At 53.5% G+C, this 18,818-nt stretch overlaps 1 protein-coding gene across 1 annotated transcript in view; it reads left to right on the top strand.

Annotated features, from left to right (window-relative positions):
• Window positions 1-18,818, top strand: part of Fbxw8 (F-box and WD repeat domain containing 8) — a 98,593-nt gene that overhangs the window by 77,800 nt on the left and 1,975 nt on the right. Inside the window, exons 8-10 of the mRNA XM_028878807.2 lie at window positions 5,927-6,054; window positions 16,566-16,739; window positions 18,387-18,497. Coding sequence (XP_028734640.1) covers window positions 5,927-6,054; window positions 16,566-16,739; window positions 18,387-18,497 — 413 coding nt within the window. The remainder of the gene's footprint in view (window positions 1-5,926; window positions 6,055-16,565; window positions 16,740-18,386; window positions 18,498-18,818) is intronic.

The following is an 18,818-nucleotide window of genomic DNA, read 5'->3' as shown; positions in this document are numbered from 1 at the left end:
GGCCGCACCTAGGAGCCGCAGTGCTGCCCATGCTGGGTGGACAGCGCACTGGCCGCTGTGTTCACACTCTCGAAGCGTGTCTTTGCTAAGACGGTGCTGTTCTGGCCATGGGCAGACAGCATGTGCGGTCGCATGCTTCATCTCCCTCGTCTGGTGCACATTCAGCCGGCAGTGGGCCAGACACTGCTCCGGAATCCAGAGAAGTGGGCCTGAACGCAGCCTGTGCGGCTGGCATCTGTGGCTATGGGACATTCCCCTGACTTCTGGCATTTGCCTGGATGGGGCAGAGTTGGTTCTGCTATTTACTGCCCACGCCAGTGCCGACACTTCGTCGTGTGGTCAGTGTGTTATGTGTCTACACAGTTCTTGAGTCACTCTTCCTCCCAACCTCTCAGACCTTTTTCTGGAGTGATCCTGTTTATTGGCTTTGCTGGTGAAGCCCGGGGCTGTGTTCTACGTGAGATGTCACTTCCCTGTCCCTCTGCACGGCCAGTGTGGCCAGACTGCACTGTTGTAGGTGGATAGGCGTTTGCTCAGTCCCTTTCAGATACCGCTGGGGTTGACATCGTGGACACTGGTGCGAAGGTGGCTATGGATGGGACTGCTCACCCCTCTGAGGACTTCTCTCCCTTTGTCCTGAGCTGGCCTGGGAACCCAGCCCAGCCCTGTCTCAGAAACAACAGAACCACGGCGCAGAACCTCCTCGCTTGTGGCCTCACTCCAGCATCTCTGTGTGGATTTACTTTACTTTCTCCTGTTGGAGATTTCTAGTGTTTCCTGTCAGCCATAGGAAGCGCTCAGGCTGTACCTGTTGAAAGCTGCTCTGCTCGCTCGCTCGCTCGCTCGCTCGGTGGAGCGCAGGTTAGATGTATGTTGGACCAACACACTGATTCCCACTCTCCACCTGCGTCTCCGCGCTGTGCTCTGAGGACCTGTTCACAGCTCACTTCCTGCTCCCTGTCACCTCGGTCTTTGCTTAGCCCGTCCGTCTACTGTGATTTCTAGAAATTCTGGGTTCAGTTTCTCAAATGCACTCCGTTTGCTGTGCCTCTCACATGGCAGGCGGCTGTCCGAACATGAGCTCTGTCCCTCTCACGAGGGAGGGGACTGTCCACATGCTGGCTCTGTGTCCTTTACCTGAAACTGCCAATGCCTTGCTAGCCCCTCCCTGCTTTTCTCTGTCTCAACTGTAGGGTTTATTGTGAGCGAATGCATGGCTGGTGTTGATGGGTAGGCACCACCAAGGTCTGGGGGCTCTGGGTCGTGGGATCATTGTGCTCCCCTGCGCTGAGCCGAGCTGAGCTGCACCAGACAGGGCCCCACCTTCACCCCACAGGCTCAGCTCTATACAGAGACCTCAGATGCTGGGTCCCCACCTGACATTGTCGGGTGTCCCCAGAGCAGCCCCTGACCAGGCCCCTCGCTCCCTCTGCTCTCAGTGCTCCCGTCTCTTTGGGCTTGCGTGAGTTGTTCTGCCTCCCTTGAGTGAAGGGAACGGGCAAAGGGCTGTTTGGGAACAGACGTGAGCTGCACTTGGAGAAGCTGTCTGCCAGGCTCCCTGGTCTGCAAACTTGTCAGACAGCAAGGGACCCCCCCTGGGGGGGGTGGCGTTGGGGCAGGATGAAGCATGTCCTTGTGGAGCCTCAAGGTCACCCAGGAGTGGAGGAAAGAGTTAAGCAGTAGAGGAAAGGCCCAAACCGAGGGACTTCTCGGTTTGCTTGGTTCTTAGTGCCAGCCAGCTATCACCAAACACGAATGCGCACACCTAGCCAGATGCAGGCCCACATAACTACCGTGGCCTCTGGCCCCTGCTGGTCTGAGTGAAAGGCAGTGGGCAGCAGCCTTTCTGCTCCAGGGGGCTTACGGCCCGGTCGACGAAGCACTCTCCACCTGTGGAAGTGCTTGGTAACCAGGCTGCACCTGACCTTCAGGACTGCAGTCTTGGCGCCGTTCCCCTTGTGTTTGAGAGCTGCAAGCGGATGGCACCGCTCAGGGTGGCACTTGGGAACACCAGATGCAGCACCGTGATGCACCTCCTGCTCTGCTGAGTGGGAGTGGAGAGAGCAGAGGACCCTTGCGGGGGTGCAGATGGAGAGCGTGAGGCCGGCTCGCTCTGTTCACAACTGGCTTCTGACCACGACTTTTCTCCCAAAGAGCAGTGTCTGTGGTAGTGATGGGGGAGGCCAGGTATCGGGGAGGGAGGGAGAGGGTCGGCTGTGACTGAAGTCTCCAGGACTTTGGGTCAGGCCTTCACTCTGAGTCTTTGGAATTCACTCCATCCCCATTCAGCACGCCCCTTGTCTAAAGGGAAGCGGGCAGACACTCTTGGTTTCCAAAGGTTCTGAAAGTGCGGTTGTTGTGGGCAGAGGCCGCTGCCCCTGCTGACCATGTCGCCAAGGCGGCTAGGGTTCTGGGGAGGTGAGCTGGCCGCTTCCTGCAGTTTTGGTAAAGGTGCTTTCCTTGCTCATCAGAACGTGGCCACAGTTCTCTGTCGGCAAGGCTCCAAAGCTCTTTGAAGACATCTCTCTGTTGGTGCCTCATGCTCACAGATGGGTGATGTCAGTCCCGTGTTTAGGAAGAACTTGCTGTGCTGAATCCTGGTTTCAAAGGGTGGAGGAGGGGGTGGCAGGCTTTGAACTAACCCCGCTGAGAGGGTCGCTGAGAGGGTAGTAGCCGTCTTCTGGCCCTTCCGTCAGGATCTGGCTGGAAAGCCGCAGCCTCTAGACCCCCGACACAGACCCAGTCATGGGGAAGACGCTGGCCTCCCTGCTCAGGCTGGTGCTTTCAGACGTTGGACCTGTGGCCATTTCCTTCCTGACTGTGGCAGGCAGGACAGCAGCCCTCCTCCTGCTTGAGACACCAGCTGCTAGGACATAGCAGTACGATGGCTCTGTGGTCCCAGAAGAGGCAGGTCCCATGTGTGGAGGAGGGTGGAAGGGCTGGCCCAGCCCCCGCTCTCTCAGCTGTCAGCACGTTGGCTGCCACACCCGTTCACTCCAGTCCCACTGCACAGAGGAGGACTCGTCAGTGGTTGTCACCATAATGCTTGTGTGAATGCTTTATCAAAAACCAAACCCAGACAACTTACTTACCAGTATAAATTACGTATGCACAGAAGTTCTCCATTCCAAAGAACCAGGGCTACTTGTAGCGGAGAAGCACCGTGAAAGACCAGCCACACACACAATGACTGGCATGCACAGAGCAAGAGAGACAGACTCTCACATTCCAAATCTACTTAGTTCTGGGTGGCTGGTTCCTGGAGATGGGTGGCAATGGGCTACCACATTCTTCTGTTATGTAATTTATTCTTGTAACTTACTATAAGATACATTATATTTGAAACAAAGTGTATCTTTAAAAGTGGAACTGAGAGCAGTCAGAATAGTTGAAAGCCAGGATTCAAAAGCTGTGTTTTATCAGAAACTTCAGCCCTCTGAGGGGGAAATAAACAGAAATAGAAAACTTCCCGCCCAGCCCCATCTGAAGAGGATGCTTTTGTTCACTTGGAGTCCTGTAGATCCACCTAGAAGATAGAATGGAAACACACAGGGGCTTGATCTCACAGCGCATCGCGCATCTCTGGCAGATGTCTTCAGGACACACAGCAGTCTGCAGGCTTAGCTTTAGACCTCCTAGAGCACAGCGGACAGCAGACAGCGGACGGCAGCGCCTGCTTGTACCATGCTTGCTGCTAACACTGCTGAACCTGCATTTGCTGCTTGGCCGCTCTATCGACTCGCTGGCCACATTAGTGCAGAGCATCTGCTCCCAGATTGCGGTGGGGGGAGTTTCCCTTCTCTCCAGCATCTCTGAACACCTCTGAGAACAACTCAAGTGGTCGTGGGTTAAGACTCGCCCAACCAGGGTAATAAAGAGAAAAATTGTCTAATGCATGGTCTTAACAAGAGGGAGTGTGAGCATGAATAATTGATATCACTAGTCTGTGGCAATCAGATAAAATGAAGTCCCATTTGCTCAACCTTATTAAAAGAGAGAGAGTGTGGGAGGGAGGGAGGGAGCCATGGTAAAGGTCGTTAAGGGACTTGTAGCGTGGAAGACCTGCCTTCGAGATGGTAATGTGTTTTCCAATCTCTGTGGTCTTTAACTAAACGCAATAGTAAAGGTTCTCTTTGGATAGTTCTGATCTGTTGAATTATTGAACGTTTTAGAAATACTTGACTGCTGACTTGGATGTCTTTATGGTGAGTTTGCAGAGTCTTGTTGGCGGGGATCATCTCCCTGTATCACTCAGAGATGATTGATCCACTTGTCCAAAAAGAGCTAGGAAAAAGTGGAGCCTGCCGCTGGCTTGTGTGAGCCTCGGTGCTTGTACTTGGCCTCCGCTGCTCCCGTAGACCCCCTTCCTGCTCGCACACTGGTGTACTTTAAAACAAAAAGGTCAATCCAAAATACTGAGACCTCTATGACGTCCAAAATGGTTGCTTTAAAAAAAAAAAAATAGCTCTTTTAAAATTGGGAAAGAGTGTCGAAGGGTGTTTTGGCATCTCTGCTTGCACAGAGCGGGGCACCTGGAGTCTTACCACAGATCCGCTTAGTGCTGAACGTTCTCAAGACACACCACCAGGTTGCTGGATGTCACTTGCCCTCCCTCAGGAGCCACCTGTGATAATGTCCATCTCATTTGCTGAAGATGGATTTGCTCATGTCTGTATTAAGAACAGCACCATTTTAGTTATTTTTAAATTGCTTAAAACTTTCTGTCAGGAGTTGGGAATGGCACACGTCTTTAATCCCAGCACTCAAGAAGCAGAGGCAGGGGGATCTCTGGGAGTTCAAGGCCAGCCTGGTCTACATACTAGTTTCCAGGACAGCCAGAGCTACATAGCAAGACAGTTTTTTAGGAACTTTTGTCAGGAACTTTTCATTTTAGCTGCATCTTAGCTTGTGTATTAGGCGTTGAGACGGTTTTGTGACTTCCGCTGTCTTTCCTTCCCATGTTAGCAGTAGTTAACTACTATGATCGTGGAGTTAGACTTCCATAGATTCTTGAAGACTCATGCATTAGAAATGTGTACCGTCCTGAGAATGACGGTTCCCACAGTGGAGATGATTTAACTTGTTAGGAATTTCTCAGGACCGACATAAGACTCTCCACTCAGAAGTGGTAAGTGTCTGGATTAACCAGGAGAGAGAGCATGGTCTCTGTGGGAATTCTATGGAGTTGCTCTGCAAACCCAGCTCAGCGTGCTCACCACACGCGCAGTCAAGTCAGCAGAGGTGTAGTGAGGACGCCTGTGCACTGTGAATTTGGGGCCAGGACTGTACTGTTCACTGAATACCTCCAATTGAGCTAATAATATTCTTTCATTCAAACTGACTCTCGGGGCGTCTGCGTGATCCATCCTTTGTTCCCCTTTGCTGAAGAAGCAGCACAGGCACCTTCCAGGAGGACTGCACTGTCTGGAGCCCACAGGCATCTTCTCAGCGGCTGAGAGACCGGAGCCGGGGGGAGAGCGGGGCAGAAGAGGGAAGGAGACACTGTTGGACTGTAGCTCCGTGTGGTGTCTGTGCAGCTTCCCTCAGCCCCTGTGAGCTCTTCAGTTAACCCCAAGATCAGAAGCCTGTGACCTGTAGTCTTTATTCCTTTCCAACAAACAGGAACAATTACCTGGGCTAGGGTTCAGTTCACCTGTGTGGGAAAGCAGGCTGCCTGGCCCCGTTCATGCATCTCTGTCTCATGTTCTTGCTGTACTTGGGCCAAGGAACTCTGGTTTCCCTCCCTTGGTCTTTTGTCACTTGAGTAACTGTGCCCCTCTACTCTCAGTGGCCTGGAAGTGTCCAAGCCGTTGAGTAGCCCGGCATCTTCTGGGGACAGTCCTCAAGGGTGGCACAGTGGGAAGTGGATGAGGCCCCGCCGCGCTGACTTGTGGGTCTGACACCCTGTGCTCTCTCCCTCTCTCAGATCCTGGTATACAGCCTGGAAGCAGAACGCTGCCTCTCAAAGCTTGGCAACGCGCTCGGTGACTTTACCTGTGTCAACCTCCGGGACAGTCCTCCCAACCTCATGGTCAGTGGCAACATGGACAGGAGGTAGGTCTGGGCTGAAGTGACCGTCATCTGTGGTCCTGAGCTGTGAGGGCCCCATGCTTCCGCCTTGCCTGCAGCCCCTGGCCCTCCCCATCCTCTGGACTTGGAGCGAAGTCTCGCATTAGGTAATAGTTGGACCTGCTGTGCCTCCGCTTCGCTTCTGGGCACACAGGATGGCTGGTTCTCTTCTCAGGCAGTTGGTGGATGGTCCGGCGAGACCACTTGGAATATCTTTTGTCCCCCTGCTGCAGAATTTGTTTGGCACCGAAAAGCTCGCTTTCTGATATTAAAAACAATAACCTGAGGGACGGGCCGTGTTCATCACAATAGGGCTGCCTGCCAAGTGATGCCAAGAGTGTGTTTCAGAGCACTGTGTGTCCCTCTGGTGACGGGAAAGAGACTTGATGGGAACAGATTCCAGTTTCTATTTAGCTGATTAGCGGCCTTCTCTTTAACACATTGGCTGAGGGAGTCGGTTTTCCTGGTACAGGGGCCAGTGCCAGCCTTTCGCACTGCAGGATTAAAGTGTTTGAAAAGACCCTTCCAGTCCAGATTCCGTTTTCTCCCCCTTGTCTTGCCTCCTCCTTTGCTTTTTGGCTAGTTACCTGCTGCGTCTGATCCAGTGCCCCAGAGAGAGGTAGACTGGCCGGAAGCCAAGGCTGTTGGCACCCCTCCCCTGGGCCCAGCCCCGGGCTGCAGGTGCGCGGCTGCTCGGCTCTGGGTGTCGCTTTGTGCCAAGTCCCAGAGCTCTGTCCCAGCAGAGTGGCAGCTTACAGAGATCGCTATTGGATCACATAGTGTTTCCATCCTGAACCTCACCCACTTGCTCCACCCCCACCTAGAGCAAAGAGAGCCGGAGCACGCTTTGTGGGGAGAAGGCACTCAGTCCCTGTCTCAGGTCAGATGACTCAGAAAGTGCAGCTTGCAAATGGAGCTCTGAGTTCAGTGCGCTAAGGCTTGGGGGGGCTAGACAGGTGGTTCAGTCAGTAACCGGCTGCTAAGCAAACATGACCTGAATTTGGAACCCAGAACCCATGTCAAAAAAACAAGGCATGCTTTAATCTCAGCATTTGGGAAGCAGAGGCAGGGGGATCTTTGTGAGATCAAGCCAGCCTGCTCCATGTAGTAAGGTCCAAGCCAGCAAAAGCTACATACTGAGACCCTGTCTTAACAACAGCAGCCAAAAAAGGCATGGTCACACTAGTCTGTAACCCTGGGGAGAAGGGGCACAGGCATGACTGTCCTCAGAGTTCAGTGGCCAGCAAGTCAGAGCTCTGGGTTCAGCCTGTCTCAAGAGATAAGGCAGAGGGTAATTGAGGACAGCTGGCATTGACTCTGACTTCGACATGCCCTTGTTCACAGATGCATACATGCATACACTGCATACATGCAAGCCCTTGCTCACAGTTGCATACATGCATACACTACACACATACATGCCCTTGCACACACACACACACACACACACACACACACACACACACACACAATCACACACACACCCCAACAACAACAACCACGGCCTAGGCTTTGCAAGTAGCCCCAGTGTGTGTCCGGGGAAACAAACTAGTTCCTGTGAATTGAGCTGACGGTCTTCACTGTTTTTGAGTGGAGCAAATGTCAGGGGCTCTTGGGGATCTCCACATATCAGGTCTGGGCAGGGGACTCTGCCCAGAGTGTGTGTGCAGTGTGTGAGCTTCTTGGTGCTGGCAGGAACCCAGAGAGCAGAGGAGCCTCATGTGGGAAGACCTTAGCCCAGACAGCTCCAGACCATCCCAGCCACTGTTAGCTGTCTCTCACCCTAGCTGTCCTCCAGGACACACAGGGAATTCTCAGGAAAGCTGACCTTTTCCTCTAGAGTGTACCCACCTCATCATGTGTCGTGACTAGATGAGGAGCCACACGCCCAGTTCAGAACGCCCTCTGGTCAGCATGAAGCCCAAGTCTGATTTTGAGAAATCCGTTTTATTAGAATGTAGTGGAGTTAAGTTTTTAAAATAAAGCAGGGAGGTCCCAGGATTCTCAGCACACACAGCATCCATCACTAGCTGACGGACGCGAACAGGGCTCCTCGGTGTTAGAATAAACCCGAGCTACAGGCCTGAGCTTGTGTCTGCAGTGAGGGCCACAGTGAGCCTTCGGAGGAAAAGCCAAGACTCCCTGCCTCATCTAAGAGTCCAGGCAAGTAAACTGTGGGGAAGAATGAAAACATTTAAAGCTCCCATGGACAAGTTTGCTAGAGCAGCCATGCCCAATGGCTAGGAATAGCTGCATGGACACACTGTCCCCAAACCTAAGTCATTAGTCTGCTCTTTGCTCCCTGGGAGACGGAAGGTTTCAAGCCCATTCAGTTCCAGGAAGGTGGTCACAGCGTCCTGCCTCCTTACAGTTCTGTGGGTGGGAACCCCTGTTGAGGGCAGGACCCCAGGAAAACACTAGGGACAGGGGGAAGCCTCCGGGCACAGCCACTTCCCAGGGTGCTCGGCTGCAGTCCATCCTCCTGACTGCCCTCTGTGGTGCCTAGGTGCCTGCCTTCTCTGTTCATCTGTGGTTTACTGGAGTCAGACTGAGAGCTCCGGAACCAGAACCTCCACCTTCCTGTCGGTGCGTGGAGGAGAACTCATGACTGGTGGTCGAGGGCTGTGCTCGCTGAGGTCCCTCCCTGTGTGCCTCAACAGTGAAACCCGGGTTAGAGTGGAGCATCCTCAGGCTCTGCCAGGGAGAGCCAGGGCCAGAGTCAGTGCTGGGGTGAGACGGCAACTGTCGGTTGCTAGGGCACAGTCCTTGGACCAACAACTCTGTCACCCTCCCCAGGCACAGCTTAGTGTGTGTGTGTGTGTGTGTGTGTACATCTACCGTGGGTATGTGTACGCTACAGCACGTGATGAAGATCAGAGACAACACTGTCCTCAGCCCTTGCTCCCTCCATGTTGGCTGTGTGGTCAGATGAGCTGGCCCAGGAGCTCCCGGTGACTCTGCCACCCCTCCCCCTCATCTCACCATAGGAGAGCTGGAGTACAGACGTGTGCTGCTGCGTCCAGCTTTACCTGGGCCTTGGGGCCAAACTTGGGTCCTTATTCTTGTCTGCCAAGTGTTTTACCCACAAAGCCGTCTCCCCAGCACAAGGTCATTTTTAGAACCACTTCCTTGACGTGGAGTTCATGTGTCATGTGACGCACCGTCCATTTGAGGACGGTGCCCCGATGGAAGCCCGCACTGTGAGCAGCCACTGCTGTCTCCCCCAGGCCTCCATTCTGGTGTGCATTTGCCTGTGATGTTCGTGAAAATGGTTGGCATGTGGCCTTTTATGACTTATCCCTAGTCTAATGTTTTCAAGGTGAGCCCACGCGGTAACTTGTACCAGAACGTCACTCACTCTTTTTTAATGGCCAAGTAATGTCCACATTGGACAGACAACATTCTGTCCATCTCAGTAAGCCAGTGGACATCTGGGCGGTTTAATTAGTTCAATCTCTTAATAGTTTTGACCATTGTCATAATTCCCGTGTAATTTTTTATGTTTCTTCGATTCTCTTGGGTGTAGACACTAGGAATTGAGTTGCTGGCTTCAGTGGTAACTGCCCTGCTCCTCTCAAGCGGCTGCTCATCCTGCCTGCCCTGGCCCTGGGGACTCTCCCAGCTCCTCCCTGTCCCAGGCTGTGAGGCACCTCCTTGTGCCTCGTGCTGGCGCCTAAGGACCCATTTCCTGTGTCCATCTGCATGCCTTCCGTGGAGAGATGACTGTTTTTAGTGGGGTGCAGGATGAGACGTGGTCTCACTGTAGCACACTGGCCTAGCACTTGCTGGGTACAGTTAGGGCGGCCCTGTGTCTGCTGCTGAGTTCTGGGGTTACAGGCGTGAACTTCCACACTCAGACTCAAATCCTGATTTTACCTGAGGTTTTTATGGTAGAGTTGTGATGGGTTTTTTATTTTTTCTGGGTGTAAGTCCCTGGTCAGATCTGTCATGTGCAAGTATTCCTTCTCTTGTGTAAGCTATGTTCGTTCACTTGTTGACAATGGCCTTCAAAGTGTGGGCTTTAAATAGTGATGGAGTGGGATTTATCTAGTTTGTATTGCTTGTGTTACCACTTACTCATAAAAAATTCCTACTCCGAGGGTATTAGTTTGTTTTCTTGAGTTTTATAATCTAGTGCCTACATTTGAAATGCATGACCTGTTAGGTAGTCTGGGGTACAGTGTGAGGTGGGTGTGGCTTGTGCTCAGTCATCTCAGCACCTTTCGCTGTCGAGATTGTTCTTGCATTCTGGAACATTAATTGATCACAGAGATCGAGTGTGTTCCCAGTTCCGGCTCTGCCCTGTTTGTCTGTTTCCCCGGTGCCTGATGGACGGCCCTGCAGCTTTGGTTAGGATGTACTAGACAGAGGAAACCCCCCACCACCCCCAGATGCCAGGCTTGCTAACAGTCGCCGTAGGTGGAGGGAGGACATCTGTGTTGGAGTTGGGTGTGGTGCTGTGCCACCTGGGAAGTGGAGGCGCAAGTCTCAGGACAGCTTGGACTATATACTGCAGCTCTGTAAAAAACAAAATGGGGCCGGGCGTTGGTGGCGCACACCTTTAATCCCAGCACTCGGGAGGCAGAGGCAGGCGGATCTCTGTGAGTTCGAGGTCAGCCTGGGCTACCAAGTGAGTTCCAGGAAAGGTGCAAAGCTATACAGAGAAACTCTGTCTCGAAAAACCAAAAAAAAAAAAAAAAAAAAAAAAAAAATGGGCCCGAAAGATGGCCCAACTCTAAGGAGCATGTGCTGCCCTTGCAGAGATCTGAGTGTGATTCTCAGCAGCCGCATCAGGGGGCTCACAACGGCCTGTAACTCCAGCTGAGGGGACCCGATGCCCTCTCCTGGACTCTGGAGGCTCCTGCACACACATGTGCACATATATGCACACAGACACATAATTAAAAATACAATCTTAGAGCCGGGCAGTGGTGGTGCACACCTTTAATCCTAGCACTCAGGAGACAGAAGCAGGTGGATTCTGAGTTCAAGGCCAGCCTGGTCTACAGAGTGAGGTCCAGGACAGCCAGGTCTCTTACACAGAGAAACCCTGTCTCAAGAAGAAGAAAAAAAATCTTAGAACAGGATAAAATGTGCAACAGTATTTGTACTGTTTTTAAAGTTATTGAGTGTGTACATGATGAGGGGTACATGTGCCGTGTGTGTATTTGGAGGTCTGAGGACAGCTGTAGAGCGGGTCCTCTCCATCCAAGGCTCTGAGGAGGAAACTCGGGCCACCAGGTTTGTCGTGAGTATTCACTGCTGAGCCAGCGCGCTGGTTCTCACTCAGACTTGAGATGGAAAGTGTCATCTAAAACCTTGGGACTTCCAGGGTTACTGCTTTGGCCATCAGTGCTGTCCCAGGCTGGCTTTTTGTGAGCTGTAGAGCTCAGGGTTTAGAAGATTCCTTGAGGAATCAGGTGCCGAGAGCTTCGGGATCACCCCAAAGGGATTGCTGCTTGTATTTCATGTAGAAACCTCCACTGTGGTAATACCGTTTGGCACAGAGCAGGCTAAGCTTAGCCCAGCTGGACAAAGCTGGATGTGTTGTGCATCTGAAAATGTAAGTGTTTCCAATTGCTATTGAGATGAACAGTCTCAGAAGGCTGGCTTCGGTGCTGTGTGGGTGAGGCATGGATCCTGCATACACACTTATGTGCGTCCTTCCTCCACAGCTCAGGTACAGTGAGGTCAGGTGGAGGTGTGCACTAACCTTTTAAAAATACCATTTCTCCCGATTCATTTAGTCACAGTTTAAAAAGGCTTGGGTGCCAATGGTTTCCCTACATTTACCTTTATTTTCTGGATATAACTGTAGCCAAGATTGCATTCTTCCTGAAGAACAGCCAACCCAGAGCCGAACACCGCCAGCTTTGCCACCCCGGTCTGCCTTGTTACCGTACAGGACTGTGGAGTCCAAACCAATAGGAAGCACGCCCCGAGGTGTGACCCCCCAATTAGAGAGTCTTCTCGCTTCCTTCCTGCCCGGCACATAGAAAGTTGTGGTGCGCTCGTGTGTGGTGCCTGCTGCCAGGGCGCGTGCAGGGCGCGAACATTACGCTCACTCCATCTGCAAGTGTTATAATGAGTTATTCAGAGCTCTTCACACAGGACCAACCAGAGCGTGCCTCCCTCTCCGTTCCAGCGCGTTTTCCTGCCCATCAGATGGATGCTCCTCTGCTGGAGTCTTTGGAAGGTTCTGGTGTCTTTTGTTTTAATTGGCGGGCTAAAGCTGCCTCCTATGGTGCGGTTTTCATTAGTGGAGGCTGCAGAGAGGGAGTGTTGGGGCTGTCCTCCAAGCCCATCCATGAATATTAAACATACGACAATTATAGCTTTCAGACCAATTATTTTTCCTTCAGCAGGCAAAGTTGGTGATACTCACTAGATGAGGATTCGCAGTTTCTACCATTGGCCCCTTTTTGTCCCTGGAATCGGTCACCCTGGCACGGCTCTGCCGTTTGCTGGACTACCTGTTTCCAGCGTGGAGAGTGCGGTTTGAGTGCGGAGGCTGCCGGCTCTGCCAGGTGCTGGCTCTGCCAGGCTGCCGCCTGTGGGGTGGGTGCTGCACCCTGTCAGCTCTTCCGGCCTGGTACCCGCCTCCTCGTCTGAACTGATGGCCTGAGCGGACAGGACCCTGCAGTAGTTAGTGCAGTTCTGTCTGCGAGGAGAAGCCAGGCGTCTCTTGAAGATGTCAGAAACCGTTCTTCCACACGGGCTGGTTTGTTTCCTTAGTGAGCCTGAGCTGCTGGGGCTCTGGTGCCGCCGTCTAAACACAGTAGAGAAACAGGCGGCAGACTTGGAAGTAATGGACCAAACGTGTTTGCCCGTGTCCGCGTGTTACGGCTACACGGTAAACGCTCACAGAGGGCTCTGGATAGACCTGACTAGCCAGCACGCACTCCCCCATCAGCCTGAGGATCCCTCCCTCCAGGGTGCCCAACAGCCTTGGGTCTCCTGGCCTACAGAGGCCTGAAGACGGGCAGCTGTGCCCGCGTGGAGGACAGGCCTCCCTGCTGGAGCCTGGGAGTGAGTGGCGCTCGTAGGCCTGCACTGCCATCCTGCCGTGTGGCCTTGATTCTGCATCCCAAGACTGGCATTGTGTGTTGTTTGGTTTGGTGCTCTGTCGATGGTGGTGGTGTGGTTTTACAAGTTTTCCTGTACCCCAGGCTGATCTTGAACTGGCTCTGTTGTAGCCTGTGGTCCTTCTGCCTTTACCTCCCCGGTGGGTGCTGGGATTCCAGACTGTTCCACAATGCCCAACTTGTGTCATTCACATTATACTGCGTAACACTGAGAACAGGTCACCATCTGAGACAAATCATGTGTGCACGTGCACACGTGTGTGCACCGGTGTGGCCGACACCCTCTGAGGCCTGAATTTTAAACGGTATATTATATAGTCGTGTCTGGAACAAAGCAGACACCTTCCTCGAGGGTCTGGTGCATCTTCCCCTCTCCTCCCAAGCTGCTGCTGTTAGCATTGACTTCTGAACCGTGCTGGGGGAAGCATGCTCTGCACCCGAAAGCAAGTGCAGTAGGACCTCAGCGCAGCCCCCCACGCACACACCTGCTCACACTTGAGGAGGACTGGCCCCCTGGCTCCTCTGCAAACGGTGTGGACATGTCGCCTGCTCACAGTTCACTGCTCACAGTTCAGGCTCCTGTGAGCAGCTCCAGCTCTGAATGTCTGCCCCGTGCTCCACTGTCGGCTCGTGCTGGAGCTGCCGAGTGACGACGCAGTTACGTACACCATCCCCATCCAGTCATCCAAACTCACAACGTCTCTAATGCTGCCCCATGTCCCTGTGAGTCTACTGGTCATCCTAGCAGGTAATTCCTTCTCCCCCAGGCTGCTGAAGACCGTGTGCGCCCATTTTAAAATGACGGTTTCCAGTACGTAGTTTGTATTGGGGTTAGTGCTCACTAGCACTAGTCCCAGGGCGTTACCAGCCGGTTTTCTCCAGGACCTTCTCTAGGTGTGATGCCCTGCCCTTCACGTCTCTGCTGCTCATGCTCTGCTCCCGTCGTGTCTTCTCATGAAGTTCATGTTCAGGGTCGTATCTTCATTCTGGAGGATGAAGGGCTGTGTGAAGTAGGGTAGGAGTCAAGGTGTTCTGTGGCTCCTCACTGCTGCCGTGCGGACTGAGGGCAGCAGCCTCACCCCTCCCTCCCTCCCACAGCTGCTCTGCGATTCTGCAGGGCAGTGGAGAGGCGGCTCCCCTGAGCCCGGCAGAGCAGGTAAAGGGCGTTGGTTTTGTTTTTACCATCTTAAGTGGTGTGTGGTGGGAGGCTGGCCTCACTGTCTGAAACCAAGGCCTGTCCCTGTCCCCCGATGAGCACTGTGACTGCAGCCTGAGTTCTCCTGACTGTGTTAGTCATGCTTTCTCGTTTCTGTGACAAAAAGGACTCAGTTTATTGGAGTTCAGGGTTTGAAGGTGTGGTCCATCAAGGTGGAGAGTCATGGCGGCCTGGATGTGTCCACTCCGTGGGAACCCCCCAGCGGGAGTGCCTTCTAAGCCACTCCAGCCTACCCCACACCGCAGTACTCGAGCTCAGTCCCTGCAGCGGGGTTTGTGTGTGCGTGCACCTGTCCTGAGTCTCACCGCCAGGCCAGGGTCTGAGGAGTGTTACAGGTTCCGTCTTTGCTGAAAGAACGTGATAAAGGAGCAGCCTCCGTTTATTTCTTACGACCGGTAGACTTGGATGTGGTGTGCTCAAGAGGCACTCAGTGCCTTGGGGTTTCTTGTCTTTTCTCACTGTGAGTTGTGGGTCTTCACTGTTTCACTTGGAGGAACCAGTTAGGAGGAGGCCCTGCTGTCGTCTCCCATAATCTTTTCAGGGTGGCTTTTGTGTTTAAGAAGCCCCCCCCTTCTTTATTTGAAACAAGGTCTTGCTACATAGCCCAGGCCCGACGCAGACTCAGCAGCCCTGCCTCAGCTGCCCGAGTGAACGCAGACATTCCCCAGGTTAGACAAGAGCCCACCACCACGCTGCACCCCACGGTTTATTCAACACAGAACATCCCTAGGCTGTGCAGGGTGGCCTGGGACTTGCAATCCTCCTGCCTCAGCCTCTCGGGTAGCTGCTGTTATATGTAACTCAGCTCTGAGCTGAGAAAACACAGTAGACCGATATTAACTGAAATCCATGTAGATCATATGGTGCCCACAGAGTCCAGAAGAGGACACTGGGGCCCAGGAGTTACAGCTGTTTGTGGTCCGCCAGATGTGGGTGCTAGGAACCAAACTCTCCAAGAACAAGCCATGCTTTTAACTGTGGAGTCATATCTCCAGCCCCTTGACTGTTTCTTACAAGCAATGGTTGTTACACAAAATGTAGCTGTTGGGGCTGGAGAGACGGCTCAGCAGTTAAGAGCACAGGCTGTTGTTCCAGAGGACCCGGGTTCAATTCCCAGCACCCACATGGTAACTAGCAGCTGTAACTCCAGCTCCAGAGGATCTGATGGCCTCCTCTGCCAGCTGCAGGCACTACACACGGGGGACAGACAGACAGACAACTGTTTAATGTAGTTGTCGAGTTGGGCATATTAATATGGATAAATGGCTGTCTCTGTCAGCATCATTCCTGATCTTCATGACAGTTTCTAACACTGGGCAGGAGCAGTGTGATCGTGCCTGGCTGTTTGGAGGCGTCCTGTTGGGGGCGGGGGGGGGGGGGCGCTTGCTTCAGCCCTGGTAGAGCTGACTGGGTTTTCTTCTGTGTGCAGGACATGGTAGCTCGGCTAGTCTCCAGGGGCCTCCTGTGGTCCTGCTGCTGCGGGGCTGGGGGTTGTCTGCCTGATGTCAGCTGTGCTAACACCATCCCTTCCTGGCTTCTGTGGTGTTCATGGCTTCTGAGTTCCTGGCTCCTGTGTCCAGAGCCTGTAGGCAGCGGCCCCTCGCATTCGATCTGGTTTTTCTCGTCTTTCCTAGAAAGCCACTCAGTAGTCTAAATGTTCAATTCCGGAGCTTAAAAAATGGACTCAAACAGAAAAGCTGGGGAGTGATAGAGAGCAGAGAAGCAGAATTCTAAAGTCCATGAAACACTGTCTGTAAAGAGGAAGTTAGGGCCCCCTGGCTTTGGTTCTCCTGGGCAGGTTTACAAAACAGGAAAATTAGCTCTGAAATCCAACTTTTCTGGCACAGAACTGCGACATCCATCTTCGTCCTCTGTGCATGCAGCAGGTCTGATCTGTGATTGTCCCGTGTGCACTTGGGAAGCCTTCAGGCCTGGGGAGCGAGTGAGGCATGGTCTTGGGGTTAAAATACTCCACGGGACCCTTGGAAGCAGCGAGTGCGTGCACCTTGTAGATAGTTTGGGACAGCACAAGCTTTACCTCTGCCTTGCCAGGGCTTTCATGGGCTTTGTTGATAGAAGACCAAGTGTCTGTCCTACTGCAGATGTTGAGCCCCATTGGATGCTGCAGAGACCACATAGCTGAAGCCGTGCTGGGCTGCAGGCTTGCTCACTAACCCTCTCCTCACATCTTCCAGAGTGAGACTCCATGACCTCCGCAGTGATAAAATCGCCCTGTCACTGTCCGCCCATCAGCTGGGGGTGTCCGCAGTCCAGATGGATGACTGGAAGATCGTCAGTGGGGGCGAGGAGGGGCTGGTGTCGGTGTGGGACTACCGCATGAACCAGAAGCTGTGGGAGGTGCACTCCAGGTAAGCCGGCTCCTGCTCTGTGTGGACCGTGGTTGCTGGAGTGGTTCCGGGCCGCCTGTGCCCACGCTGCCCTCTTCCTGAAAGCAGCTTTGCAGGAAGGAGACCTAGGCTTGGAGAGACCGATCCTGAGACTTCAGCTCCTCTCTTTTCCCCCATTAATATCGCCCAGAGTAACATACGGCCTCACTGAGCATCCTAGTTCCTTGGGGGTGGAGTGAGCTTTTCACAACTGTGTTGGTCACTGTGGATTCCTTCATCTTAATTACCAGGAAACCAGGGAGCCAGCTTGGCGAGACTCATTTCCAGTGGGCAGGTGGATGGGTTGGCACAGGTGTGTTCAGGTGTGTGACTTGGGCCTTCCTTCACTATGAAGAAGGGCACATAATGTGCAAATTAAGTGAGCGCCAGCCAAGGGGAGCTCATCTGGCCTTGAACAGGAGAAATTCTGTGAATGGCGCCCACTGGTAACATTGTTCATGTGAGCCTGCCTCGGTTTTGAATTTAGAAGCAGCCTGGAACTCCTACGGCTCACGTGCCTTCAGTAGGGGAGCGTGGCCCCAATTCCTGTCTAGTGAGCTTTGGCTCCACTGTAAAAGGATGTGGTGCTGTGGAAGTGCCAGCGTAAAATCATCACAGACGCAACTCTCCCACCCCGATGCAAAATCAGACAGCCCTGCCTTCGTTTAAGTGCAGGTCGATGGCTTTGTAAACAAAGTGGAATTTGTTTCGTGGCCTGAAGGGTGGTGAACACTCTGTCTGGCCAACAGCTTTTATGAGACCAGAACCCTGGTGGTACCACACTGCCCTCTGTCCCTACCTTAGATGGTGATGCACAGTGGTGCCACCAGGTGGCGCCAAAGGACAGCTCAAACTCCCACACCAGACTCCAGCATTTGCCCAAATTTCAGGCAAGCCAGTAGAGAGATGGTTCTCTGTGCCTCCAGGATAGCTCCGTCCATTCTGGGCTTCTGCAGTGGCTCCGGCAGGCTGCCAACGCCCAGCAGATCTTTTCACCACTCGAGGGAGGCCCAGAGAAGTGAGGTCTTCTCTTGTAAGGGTCCTGGTCCTTTCCCAAGCTCTAGTCCGGCTGCTGGTCTGACCACCTGTCTTCAGCCTGCCTTCCCCCCCCAAGTCCCCCTCCTTTACCCACTCCCCCGTTATCCTCCAGCCAGAAGGCCTGTTCCTACCACAGGCTTCCTCCCTGCTGACCTCAGTCAGCCCCAGCTGGAGTGGCATGGAACTCCTTCCTGCAGCCTTACCTTCCCAGTCTGGAGCCTCTGAGGGCAAGCCCCCATTTCCGGGAGCCTCACTCTGTTGTCCCCTGGCTCACAGCATGGCTGCCAGTTGTAGCCATCACTTTGGTACCGGGGCCTCACGCACATGGCTTTTGGATCTCGATGCCATGTTGCAGGCTTGTCTCATGAACATCCTTATATCCCGAACACACCAGCTTGTTGAAGCAGTTGGCTGGAGTAGGTGAAGGGTGCAGGTGTGTGCAAAACAGTACCGGAGAAAGGCTTTGCTCAAGCCTGCTTTGGGAGCTGAGGCTGCGCCCCAGGTCCTCCTCCATAGTGTAAAGTATGCCGGGGGTCCACTGTTCACAGCCAGCAGGCTGCACTCCCCTCACAGTGCTCTTCCCCTGCACAGGCACCCCGTGCGCCACGTCTCCTTCAATAGCCACAGCCTGATCACTGCCAACGTGCCCTACGAGAAGGTGGTGCGCAACTCCGACCTGGACAACTTTGCCTGTCACAGGAGGTCAGTGAGGGGTTGGGCCCCTCCTGAGAAATGGCTTAGCGTAGTTTCATCCCCCCCCACCCCCGTCACATGTTCCCCTCAGAACATCAACCTTGGGCCCTGTTTTCTGTAGAAATTGGGCACAGTGGTTACAATAGAACAGAAGCACATACTAAGTGTCTGTCTGGAGCATGCCACAGCTGCTCCTGACATCTGGGGCAGAGCAGGGCCACAGTGTCAGTGTGACAGCGAGGCAAGCCCTCTGCGCTGAAAGATCCCATCAGGTGCTTCTTCCTAAACACTGTCTGCTGGGCCTCCCTGCTCACTCAGTCATGGTGTCTG

The sequence above is a fragment of the Peromyscus leucopus genome, chromosome 23 (assembly GCF_004664715.2).
Source record: "Peromyscus leucopus breed LL Stock chromosome 23, UCI_PerLeu_2.1, whole genome shotgun sequence".
NCBI lineage: Eukaryota > Metazoa > Chordata > Mammalia > Rodentia > Cricetidae > Peromyscus > Peromyscus leucopus.
Note: the sequence above shows the minus strand (reverse complement) of the source record. Positions and strands in the feature narration are given on the sequence as shown.